At 42.6% G+C, this 13,136-nt stretch overlaps 1 protein-coding gene across 3 annotated transcripts in view; it reads right to left on the bottom strand.

Annotated features, from left to right (window-relative positions):
* Nucleotides 1-13,136, bottom strand: part of ASPSCR1 (ASPSCR1 tether for SLC2A4, UBX domain containing) — a 44,613-nt gene that overhangs the window by 2,629 nt on the left and 28,848 nt on the right. For all 3 annotated transcript variants that reach the window (XM_082294233.1, XM_082294231.1, XM_082294232.1), the window contains 4 exons: nt 13,058-13,110; nt 1,371-1,422; nt 590-659; nt 75-262 (listed from right to left, as the gene is read on the bottom strand). In XM_082294233.1, coding sequence (XP_082150359.1) covers nt 75-262; nt 590-659; nt 1,371-1,422; nt 13,058-13,110 — 363 coding nt within the window. The remainder of the gene's footprint in view (nt 1-74; nt 263-589; nt 660-1,370; nt 1,423-13,057; nt 13,111-13,136) is intronic.

The following is a 13,136-nucleotide window of genomic DNA, read 5'->3' as shown; positions in this document are numbered from 1 at the left end:
GTTTGGCAGAGAGGAGACTGCCTTTTGGGGCAGCTCAGAATGAGCAGAGCTCTTCTCCTCTGATTCATTGATACCTGGAAGCTTCAGCCATTTGGGTATTTTCCCAGGGGCCTTTCTCAACACTTGTGGAGCTCCCTGCGTGCTGGCTGCTTCTGGTTGCTCAATAGTCTTCTTGTCACTTCCCGCTTCTGGTTCAGATAGGGATGGAGCCACTGATGCTAAAGTTGATGAAGTAGAAGGAACTAATGATCTGGACAAACATCTGAGAAAGGAAATAAGCAAGTAGAATTAAACTTCATTTTTCATAATAGCCCCCTGTACCACCACCACCTTTAAACTTTTAAAGTTAGATTGAAAAGGCTCTTCTTTTTCCAATACAGAAGCACTAGTATTTACTTAAGTCACTGAAATCCTACTTTGCGAAGGACTCACAAAGCTGTGAAGTCAAGTATGACAGTATGATTGTTTCTGGAGAGAAGGAAGTCTTAGTATCTTTAAAGCACATTTCTTTGTAGTAAGATGGGCTCGTTCCATGCTTCCCATTCCTGAAATACTAAGGCATTTGCAACTCTATTCAGCCCCAACATACCTGGCTACTAGTAAATCAGCTGCAGAAGGAGAAACTGCAGAGCTCAGCAGGTCCGATTTCAGGTAACAAGCTGTTTAGAAGTGAAACCAAATCACTTATTTGGTAACAGAGACATCAATCACCACAATATCACATAGCTCTCAGCTCAAAAAGTACCTGCTGTATACTTCAGTAAACCTACATCACCTTCCCCCAAATGACACAGGACATTACTAAACCATGCCAGTTTCTTTCACAGTTCAGAGGTGTTCTATTTCATTATTCAAACCTCAAGATCTTGACATTTTCTTTCAGCGCTCACTGCATCTTAGAAACTTTTCTGTGAAGTCAGAGCATACTTTGGTCTCTGGGAGAAACAGGAATTCTAAGCATAAACCAGAGATGCCAAAGAACCAAAGATCTGTTCTACCATCTCCAGCCAGTCCACTACCACAGGAGGTCTGCAAAAGCATTTCATAGACATTTGTCTAGTTAACATTCTGAACAGCAGGATTTTTTTTTTCTACAGAGTCATTCTTCTATCATTCTTGATCCCACAGCAGACAATGCCTACTCCCCAGCCTATAAAATCCCACAAAAAAGGTACAATGTCTGCATCTGTGCTAAAGCTAACTGACCAAACCAGCTCTGAAGAGCTTTAGCCAGTCAAAATGGGGACATTCGCCAGCATTCTCAAGGACTGCAGTTTCTTTTGTCAGAGGAACTCTGCCAGGAAGGATGTAATACTGGGTCTACTACAGGAACTATACAGTCAGCTGAAGGAGAGAGGAAACGCACTCACCCCTGCACTCCTCAGATCCAAAATGAATGACAGCAGTTGGAAAAAGTTTAGCCTGCAGCAAAAGGGGATAAGAAGGTATCACTGTTTATAGATGCTTTCACAGTTCACTGTGAACATTAAAGGCAGGTTAGACAGCTACAGACAAATTCATGTAGTTCAAGCCAAGGCGACTGAACCATCTGTTAATTCAGGAAAACCTAAACTTGTGCAGAGCACAGGCCACTCAGAGTACAACATGAAGGAAAATTTTATGATCTGTTCTACCAAACAGGTGATGAGACCTCTACAGCAAGTGCTCACTGCAGCAACGCCCTGCCATGCCTTCTCCTCTGTCCCCATATCCCAGGCCATTGTATTGCACCCACATTCTGCACTGCTGAGCAGATAACATGAATATGATGAAGAATCTTCTAAGACCTGAGTGGCTGACAGCAAGAAAAGAAAAATTCAGCTATGCCCTCCCAAAATCTATTCTATACCACTGTATTACATTTACACCCTGTCTCTAGTTGAAATTTATCTAGTTTCACCACCTTTCCAGGATGAAGTATTTTCTTTCATGAATCCAACCTGAATTTCTAGTTCCTACTTATCAGTATAATTGCCATATTCAAATTTTTTTTTCTATCCAGTGGGTTTGGTGGTTATTTTTTTTTCCTTTTATTTCAATAGAAGTTCCTGTAATTTGTGTCCATTTCCTCTTGTCCTTTTACAGGGCACTACTAAGAACTCTGGCCCATATCCCTTGCTGTTTCACATCTATTTTACTACACACATTGACCCCGCAGAGCTTCTTTCTTCCAGGCTGAACAACCTTGACTATCTCTTGGCCCCTCCCCGTACGTCAGATGCAGGTCCCTTCATTATCTTTCGGTCCTTTTCTGGGCACCAGAAAAACTGTAAAATTGGACTCACACACCCCCGGTTCAACTAAGGAATCACAAATGCACCTGTAGGTATAAAGGAGGGACCTACCTATGGAGGTTGCTCTGCCACCTACAGTGACCACAGTGTCACACCACACCTTCAAAAAAACTCAGTGATACATTACAAAGCACTACACCACCACATCCAGTGGTCCATCCAAGTGCTCCCAAGGGAAACGCAGAGCAAGAGAGTCAAAGTTATTAAATTTCATGCTAAAAACAGACACTACTGCAAGCTCAGGCTTAGATTTTTAAAAGGGTATGATACGCAGAAGATTAATGTGAGATGGCATAACCAGCTGTACCAGAAAGGATTCTGAAAAAATAACCATTGTATTTATTACCTGCATTATATGCCAGTATAATGCCTTATAAAGAATAACTAGCTGAAACAATTCTGTTAAGCTTTTAGGAAGCCTTGTACTAAGAGACGGGTAAAGAAACCTAATCATCGTGGTGTAAAAGAGGCAAGTACCACTATAGCCAGAAACTGTACAGCAAATGTTAATTAATGATCTACATTCTCCCTGGCAAAATAGTAACACTAAACTTGTCACACTGATCCAATAAATAAATAACCAGATAAAAGCAAATCACTGCTCCACTCATGCATACTTGGGAACTGTGCAGGGCGGACTGACTGCTCTGGAGTTTTCCTGAGCCTCTGTTGCCACCATCAGCCCAGTCTGGATACTGGAATGATGGTCCTTGGACCCAATCCAGCACAGCAATTACCAGAACTCAACAGAACCCTGATCTTCACAGAGGAGGCTATGGACTGCTGCCTAACATGGAGACTAGTAAAATTGTATTAACTGAAGGCAAAATGAAATAGCTTCACCTCTCTTCCTGCCTACAAGCTTTAGATCATCATATGGTATTACACTTTTTTTTGGACATTAATCCAGAGACTATAGGAGACTGTCTGATGCAGCACAGTCAAGCACATCATGCTAGGCTGAAACAGGAGACATTTATCACTCTACTCCAAGACTCAGCTCCTGCTAAAGCACTCAGGCAAATTCACATCTTTGAACTGACATTTTAGCAAAATAATTATTTATCAGGTCTTTTAACAATTCATTCCCCAATCAACAGGGCCTAAGGTTGCCTGTTCCAGTCACAAAGACAGCTCTCCATAAACTTTTTTAATTGAAAAGTACCAGACATGGTTTAGAAACCCAAGAAAAAACTCTCACAAGAGCTTTGATGTTTCCACAGCATTCGTCTATTTAGGAAATGGGTGCCTTAAAAAGGGCCCCCCCCAACACACATACACTCAAGCCCTTTTACACACAACATCCTTTTCATGCCAGCTGCAAGATTGAAAATGAGGTTTTTGTAGTGTGTTAGTGTTGGAATTTTTTAATAACCTCCCCTCTTTTTTTTTTTGCCTCCCAACCAATTATCTTGGTAAATAATTAACATTCTGAAGGAGATAAGTAAGCACAAAAACTCGGAGCTCAAAGCCCTTTAGTTCAAAGCCCTGCCCTTTTCTCTTCGTTTCTCTGCTGCTGCCACTGAAACTTCCTTGTCAATCAAGCTCTGGGCACACACATCAAAGCCGCATGTGGGAATGGCCCCAAGGGGTCAGAGAAAATTCATGGCAGGGCCTGTGTGAGGCACAAAGAGAGAAAGAGAGTGAGAAACACAGACCAAGAGCTAGACAGACTCACTCGACCAACAAACACACAGACAGACTGTGCCCCAATATAAACCTCTACCCTATTTACTCACAGGTCGTCAAATAACCATAGTTCTCAGTTTCAGGATCCACGTCCACAACCATTTCCCACTGCTGGCAAAACATCAGTCCAAATGTTTCAGCTCAAAATCTTAATTGAAAGAAACTTAAAGGAGCTAGATGGCAGCCCTCAAGTACACAGACTGTAATGTCCTTCCCATGGCTCCTTTCCCTGCATCCTTATCCTTTCCTAGGGGTCAGCCAACACAGAGTCCCCTCTTGCCAAACCTCCATCCAGTAAGTTATTTTTCTTCAATTCAAACAGACTACTGGCTCATGCACAGAACACTTGGTCTAGCTTCTTTTGTGTGGAACTGTCCGGTACCACCCCAATCCCAGCACTCCCTGAGGGTTCAGCACAGAAGGCAGCTAGCTACACCTCACCCAGGAATTGTCTAGCCAGTCACTGGCAGGACCTAATGCTGTCACAGAGTTTTTATCATCTATAAGTATTTAAATCAGCAGCAATTTCACATTAAAAAATAAAGGCAGGCCAGTAGAATGATCCCATTGTCCAAGGATTGTCTTAGCATAAAGATGAGAAGGTTTTAATAGATTCTGTCCAGGAAAACATATGAGGCCAAAGTCAATGCCTTTAGCATTCTCTAACACACCTAAGAATGTAACGATCAAACACTAGACATGTTGAGCTTTTGACGGGGTACCCTTCCTCGGACTAGGGTAAGAGAGCAGAGGAGGCTGCTGTTCTGCTAAGTTCTTTATTTCATAGTCTCACAGCTTTCTTGAAGGCAGAGTTCAAAGGGGGTTACATGATAAAGACAAGCAGCAACAACACACAGCAGGCAGAAAACAGCTGCTTCTTCTATATGCTCTACATATTTTTTCTTACAGAAGTGTGGATTATATTTGCTAATTGACCAGTAAGAATAATACACGATTCTAGTTTTCCTTTTTCTAACTTATCCTGGTCTAACAGTCGTAAGTCTTACACAAGTGTTACACAGGTATTACACAGATTTGCGTGTACAGTTTCTATCAGTTCTTACTGTTTATGTGAACACACTATCTAAAAAATGCGAACAGTGTAATTCTATCTATATTTTGTCTAAAGTAAAGGATTCTGTGAAAAGGTAACACTGCTGCAGCAAGAACTGTGTTTAAGGTCTCTGCTGCAGCTTTTTAATGTTTAAGGCACTCAGCATATATTTCTACTAAAAGTTAAAAAAAATCTGTATTTCTATTTCACTTTGGTGTGGCTTCACGTATCTAAACTTGTCTAAAGGTTTTAATTCAACCCCTGTGCTTTGGCTTCCCTGAATCCAGAGGAGCTTTCACTCCAACATAGACAGACCATCACCAAAAAACTGTATTCTCAAGTCAGCTGTTCTAATGTCTGCAGTTGTTCTAATGTATCTGCCAATTTCTAGAAGAACAACTTTGCAGTTCTTCACTTCACTGCACAGGGTTCTTACAAGAACATCTGTCAATCAGATTTTGAGAACTTTTAGAATCACACTGAGCCTGCCAGACTGACCAAAAGAATCAAAGGATGTTTGAAACAAGTAACTCAAAAAGCTCCACTCACTTATATGCAGAAAATTACTACAATAGGACTGAGCCAACAGCCAGTTACTACACTCCAACACCCAGCATTTCTCTTCCTTGCTGCTTTGATTTCCAGCCAAAGAAACTGCCATTCTGACTGGGGAAATAGATGCTATTAATCTATTGAATTATAATGTTCAAATCACACTGTGCAAGGCCTATTTACAACATACAGTCAGATTTACTACACCAACACCTAGAAATTCAACTGAATATAGTGTTCCATTGTGCAATTACATAGATGCGATGTAAATAAAAGTATTTTGAGTTTGTGGGTTGGTTTTTTTGTGGCTTTCCTTTTTTGTTTCAGTTTTCTGGGGCTTTTCTTTTTTATACAGACAAAAAATTGAGACCTAAAGAGATTAAATAACTTATTCAAGGTCACACAGGATGGCAGCAGCAGAAATGAGAACTAAGCACGTAAGTCTCCAGAGCCCCATCAAAGATCATAATCACAGGACAGCTTTCTTCTGAAGGGATTAGAAAGTCACTGAGGCAAGGAGAAAAGAAAGTCAATGTCCTGCCTATTACCTCCTCATTTAATAAGCATCATGCCAAATGAACTGTTCCTCAGATTTTAAAAAGATGTAACACAGCTTCATCCATTTACTTAGTTACAGTTGCAGAAGTTTAAATGAAAACTTTCTATTTCAGAGATCTGAAGTGGTACCAGCCTGTTACTCATAAAGCCACATTTAGTCTGAAACTATGCAGCTGAGTAACTCCAGTTTTACTCAGAGATAGCGAACAGTTACTCGGACACTGTGGTGGTGAGCGTGGTTTGTGACAGCACAGCATCATGGCTGTGGAGTGGCACACTGGGGCTGCTGCATCTCACATTCCATGATAAAAATATCCACATTAGAACAACAGTCCCTTGTGAATCCAGCTATGATACAGCAGAGAAACATTTCTGCTTTGTTCTACTACATGTTTTAGTAACTTGTTCTCTAGAACACAGAAAATAGTTCAGGCAGAACCCTCCCCAAATAACATCTCAATACTTCTTCTTTCTCAGACATACATATGCAAAAAAATCCTAGAACAGAGCATTGTAGATGATGTACATTATTCCCGGGCAGTTGTTCTCTTCCCTGACAGAGCGATGCTGTCAGACCAGGCAGAAGCTGCTGTTGAAGGGAACTCGCAGCTGCCAGAAGGAGCAGCATTCTTTCCGTTACACAATCTGAGAAGATCAGAGTGCCACAGGTCTGCTGTTAGACTGATGTTAGGAAGATGAATAAGAAAATAAGCACTTCAAAGGAACACACGCATGGAAGGAGAAACCCAAGCTACCAACATGAAATACTGCATAGTACACACACCCCAAACACATAAACTAACTCTTGGAAAATTCAACTGGAAAGCCGGTGGATCAAAAGTTTCTCCAGCACGACTGCACAGCATTGCTGAAACAGAAATAAACACCACAGTCATGGTGAAAGCGGCAGATCAAGTGGTTCATGTTGTTTACAACCTGAGAACAAAGCTGCCCAATGTGGACTTCAACTGCCAGAGGAGATGGATATTCCGTGGCCAACATGGGGAGGGTCTGATCCAGCTAAGGCAGGGGACCTTTAAAATTCATAAGGCAAAGATAAGATTTGAAAACACTGTTCTGAGAAGGCTACTTATGAAGGAATCCAGGTATAAAGGAGCATTCATTGAGACCTTGATAGCTGAGATCAGAAAGATCTGGCCTTCAAAACTGACAGTAGCAGTGAACATTTTGGGCAGGATTTCCACTCCGAATTCAGTTGTGCAAGGAACCTCTCACTGGAACCAAAGAACCCAGCTGTCCTCAAAGCAATCATCATGAGGCAAGCATGGACAGTCTGCAAGCGTAAGTAACAGACCTCACCACAAAGAGAAGGTGAGATTGCTGCCAAATGCAGTCAGATGATAAAATCCTGGATGGAGAAGACTAAGACTTTTAGGTGAATGCCATCCTCTGTGCTGGATGAATTTCAGTATTAATTGCAATTTTCTTTGCTAGTGAGTGCAATAACCACAAGGCCTGCCACAGGAAATGCCTCTGATGGACTGACTCTGATGAAGTAATTTTTTCTGAAATTGCATTCAGACTCTTGCCAAAAGAGAAGGCTTCGTACTGCCTTAGCCGTAGTCAGGTTCACTGAACAAGCATGCCAGACATACTGCCCAAACTGGCATTAACAAATAGGATATGGAAAGAGAACCAAAGGCAAAGAAAGGAACAAACAGCTCATCTGGATTTCTGCCTCATGGTATGCGACAGAGGAAACACCCACTGCACTCTAAGATCTGACCAGAAGACCTAAATATTTATGTGGAAGCCTGTGGATTCCTTCAGCTCCTCTGTAGACAGAGGATGGCCTCCTGCCCTCTCTGCTGCCTCGACTTTTCCAGTGAGTGGTACTCCTACTTTCTGCTAACTCTTTCCTAGTATTAACTCAGCAATCAATGATTTTTTTTTCCAATAACCCACCCCAGATACACACTACAAACTGCCTGTTTCTGGGAGTAGAAAGAAGCTAAGAAGCAACTCTGAAAAGCTCAGACAGCCTAGAAAAAACACAAACAAGCCACTGGAGCTATAAGGAACCCAAAGCCAAGTGCTACAACAGGGAAGTCTGCGGTTGATCAGCTCTGGAGAGCAAAACATTACAAAACACTTCAAGGGACATGAGGAGAAGGCCGCCAGCAAAAACAGCAACAACAAAAAAATCAAAGTAATGCCTTGAAGTCTTTATGGGTTCCAAAAACACCACACTGCTGCCAATCTGTGTGTTCACTATACTGTAAATACACACAGATTTTGGGAAAATTCACTTCAGACAGCTCTTTCGGTCCAAGTATCTTGGCAAACAAATCAACAACATTTGTCTTTTTTCCTGGTTTTGCTTGCAGCGTAAAGGTTCTCCCTTCATTGTAAGCGATCAAATGTAACGAATGTGGTGCCAAGCTTGTCAGTGTGAATGGAGGGAGATGGTGGAAAGAGCAGAAGTATTGGTAATATGGTACTCCACCATCTGTAGTCACTCCTGTTACTGGCTTCAGCACAAATTTCAGTAATTTATAAATATTTGAATGCTCCAATGTGCTCACATTACTGCCTCAGACATCATCCATTTTTCCTTACCAACAACACCAAAGTAGTCTCTACAGCAGAGGATAGCCTACTGCTAACTTAGGACCTGGGATAACACAAAAATTAAATGTTGAAAAAAAATCCAGAATGGCTAGATACACCACAGTAGTACCTGCCTTGGAAAAATCAAGAGTCAGGTTATGTGCAGGCATCTCTGCAAGGGGAGCACATCAGGTGCCAAGCATCCCAAGAGGCCACTGCTAACATGACTGACATGCAGCAGTTGGGGCAAAAGTGGCAAATTTTGGCAGTTGCATGATGCAGCCTGAACCCTTAAAGAGATGTATTACCACTAAAGACAAACTTCCTCCCGAACCTTTCACACATCCTCCAAACCCAACAAAGATACATCAAAAAACTTGAGCCATTAGTTATACCGTTACTTTACCCGAGCTCTCTTTTTCCGATGAGGTCCAGAAGAACTGCATACTCCACAGCACTTCATTCACATTCGCATCCTATGCACCACAACACTGTTATTCCAGAACAAGCCTTCTCACTACAGGGGTGCCAGGTCACCTTAGAGCAAAGCTCCTCTTTCCCCAGCCCAAAGCCACATTATTTTACAAAGTACCTTAACAACCTCCCTCCTATCTTTACAGAGCAGCTTTGTCTTTTCACCTCCCTCCTTCCAGATCAGGGAACAGAAGGGGAGCTCTGACTAAAATACAAGATGTTTCCCTTCCACAGACCACAGGATGAATGAAAAGGGAACAATCTCCACAACCCCCCCTGCACAGAGCCTAGCCCCATCCAGGGCACACTCAGGCACTGCAGCCTGCTCTACAGCTCTCGGTCTTGCAGCCAATGGAGACCCTTGGCCCACACAAACCTCTTCCCAGACTGAAGATTTCTCAGCTTCGAAGGCCACAACCTCAGGTGAGAAGCAGTGAGCAGGTCCCACTCCCAGCGCTGCCCCTCCTACCCCAGCACCACAAACATTACCTCTTTCATTCCTGGTCTAGGCCAGGGTTATTTTTACTGAGAGCCCCGAGGCTCAGGCAGTGCAGCCTCACTGGGAACAGACGCCTCTGCCTCTAAACAGGGCATCCAACAATGACACAGTGGGCATGGACACAACAGCTGGAGTGATTTCCACACCTGTTTCTGTCCAGAGAAGAAAGGTTCTTCAGCCCCTTTCTTCCAGGCACCCGGACCCCAGCCGAAGGGAAAACTTACCCAAGCAGGAAAATTATGGCACAGGGCCTGCACTAACATGGTGAAAGTTAAAGAGGAATAAGGATTTACACTGGTTAACAGCAGCAAGTTTCTCCCAGCATCAGCCAGCCCAAACTGGGATAAGGCACCATCCTCACAGGTCAGAGCTCTGTGGTCTTTGACAGCAGTTCAGGTAACCAGAACAGCATGACAAGTTCTCTGCAGGAATCGTTTTCTTCCTGTTTGATGCTTCATCCAAATAAAATATTTATAAACACACAGAATCATTCCTGCCATAACAGACCATGACCTGAAAGGGCTGAAGGGCCCCAAGCAAGGGACATAGGCTACACAGCCACTGGCATTAAACACAGCTCTCCCAAGGACAGAAGAACCATAGGCAGAGCAGAAGTCCATTCAATCCAGCCAGTATCCTAACAGTGAACAAAAACCAGATGAACAGAGAGGAGCATCCTTGCTTATAAGTGATTAGCTAGCAACGATTTTCAGTTTAGAAGCTTCCTGAGGAGGTTCCTATATATTAAGACACACTTACTAAATATCTTCCTTGAACTTGTCCAAATTTCTCTCAAATCAGTATATGCTTTTAGTATATAGCACCCTGTGACAAGGAATTCTACGCCTCAGTTTTCTGACACACGAACAGCTACCTTCTTCCATCTATTCTAGCTCCCGCTTGCTTCTCTTGATGCCACTCACTCATACTTGAGAACAAGAACTGAAGGCATTCCAGCTTCTCCTTGGCACATTATTCCTTTTCCAGTCACATCTTTTACAGACTGGCAAGTCCTAACCTACTCAGTCTTTCTCTGGACAGGAGACATTGTGGACCTCTGATGAACCTCATTCCCCTTCTCTGCACTTTAACCAGTTCCTTTTGAAGATGTGAGACCAGATCTGCATGTTATTCACATAAACCCTGGTCCATACACAGATGTTCTCTATTTTGTTCTGAATACTTTGCTTTTGGGAAGGAGGTCATTTTGGATTTGACTGCTATTCATTCATCAGTAATGAGCTGATAATTTCATCACCTTAAGACTTTGCTCCAAAGCCATAATGATCAACGCAAGAGCTCACTGAGCTGCGTATGAAGATCAAATTATTTTCCCTGCACATCGTCACATTCACCTATGTTGAGCCAGCTGGGTAAGCCAAAAATGCAAAATCATTTAACTGTTAACTAATGTGATAATAATCTCTTCATAATATCATGTTACAATCCCTAAAAAATATTCTAAGTGTGACATTTTACTTGCTTTCCACATTTTGCAATTGTACTGGTTCTGTATAGTTAAGATTGTGTTTAAAACTCCATTTCACTTCAATTATACCCAAATTCTCAACATAACCCCTAGTTTAATTTGACTATGGTGTGACTACATGTGGCATGAATAAAAATGTATCTTAAGTCAAGTTTGGATTTTACACCCTTTATCTTAGTTAGACGTTATTCCTCCTTCATGGTGACAGAGGATATGAGAAATGAGAAAAAAATCCCTTCCTTAAAACAGTCCATTTGCAAAGAATTTTCAGCTTTCGAGCACACCATCTTGAACAGTCCCAGTTCTGTATCAATGTCAAGGCTTTGCACCTTTGCCATGCGCCACACCAAGCACTGCAGTCCAAGGAAAGCCACTGCAGACTGGAGGTTTTCGACACCAAATTCGACCAGGTTCTTCACAAAGCTGTGCTTTCTAATGAAGTCCCTAAGACTGGGCTGTAAGGCACCTCCAAGTCTTTAAAGACCAAGATTTTAACATGATTTTATGTTTCAGGAAGCTGCCACGAGGAATGAATTTCACAGTAAACGTCACAACTAGGAAACCGGGAAATTGCCACACACACAAGCACCAGTAACGGTGCCAGGTACAGAACAAAGGCTTTAACGCAGTAAATTAAACAAAATTCTTGCCATAAGGTTTCTTATTTCAAAGACAATGAGATGCAATTATTCCTGTGGTGTTTTACTGAAAAGGTCATGTTTCAGGAGACATCCAGAGAAACACGAGATGTGCACTGAGAAAGAGAAAATAAAAGAACAGTACTGCAGGGCGGGGGAGGCAGGCAAGGGGTAAACAGAGGTAAGCGGAGGATTTCAAACATTTTAGAAGACAGACCAAAGTTAACAAGGGAAACCAGAACCAGCATCAGAGGCTGGACGAACAGGAGGCAGATACAGGTCTGAACATTCAATCATCTAAAAGCAGCTGCACGTGTATTTCTTCCACATGGCCTGGTCAGGAAGTTGTGGAACTTGGAAAACTCCACTGCAAACAACTTCAGAGGCATGCTAATCCCTACTGCTTCACCATGCTGCCTGAAAAGTCCCTCCCTCTCCCCACCCCAGCCCTTCTGCTCCCTCAGAGGCATCAAACAAGAATTCTCACTGCCGCTGTGTGAGCCTTTACTCTGAAGGATCTCCGGTGCATCAGTCTGGAATGGTCCATGAGTTCTGAATGACAGAACACTTTAAACAGTGTGAGTTTGGGGCAAAGTGACTCGATCACTCGTAACACATGTGCGATCTACACAGCCAATAATCTCTGGCCAGGGACTTCAAGATCACCTTATCTGTCACTTGCAAAAAAATCTCCAGGAATCTGAATTTGAAAACCTGTATTTCAGTATTTTCAGAGAAAAATTACACAAAGAGAATGTATATTCCTCAATGTACATCGACTCTCATATACTGATTTCAAAAAGGTCCAATTTTTGTCTAATACGGCCTCTAGCTCCCACTGTAGAAATTGAAAACAGTTCCCTGTCCACATCAAGTCTCATCTCTCTTACTATCCAAGCCCAGCTACAGATAGAGCACACTCACCTCAGCTCAGCTCTCGCAATAACATTCCAGGTTAAATACAGTTCCAACTCTGTAGGGCACGGAGAGTGTACCAAACAATGTGAATCCCCACCCCTGCCCCCAGTGTGCCTCTTCCTATTGCTGCACAAGGTGGACCTCTTCTGGTGAAGAGCTTGTGCTCCAAAACACCTGGTTCCACTAGCCTTGGCTGGGCTGAGCAGAAGCCTACAGGGATCACAGCATTACACAGCTTCTTTTAAAAGTTAACTGAAGTCTGAGGCAGGGTTAAGGGAAGAACAAACCAGAGAGAATCAGAGCCCATGTGTGAGTCCTTACCTCAAACAGCGTCAGACTTTCATCGTTCAAGACGGTTCTGGGAGGTGCAACAACTGAAGTTAAAAAACAAGTTATAAAA

The sequence above is a fragment of the Coloeus monedula genome (assembly GCF_965178545.1).
Source record: "Coloeus monedula genome assembly, chromosome: 19".
In the NCBI taxonomy this organism is placed as follows: domain Eukaryota; kingdom Metazoa; phylum Chordata; class Aves; order Passeriformes; family Corvidae; genus Coloeus; species Coloeus monedula.
This window is presented reverse-complemented; position numbering and strand designations above follow the sequence as displayed.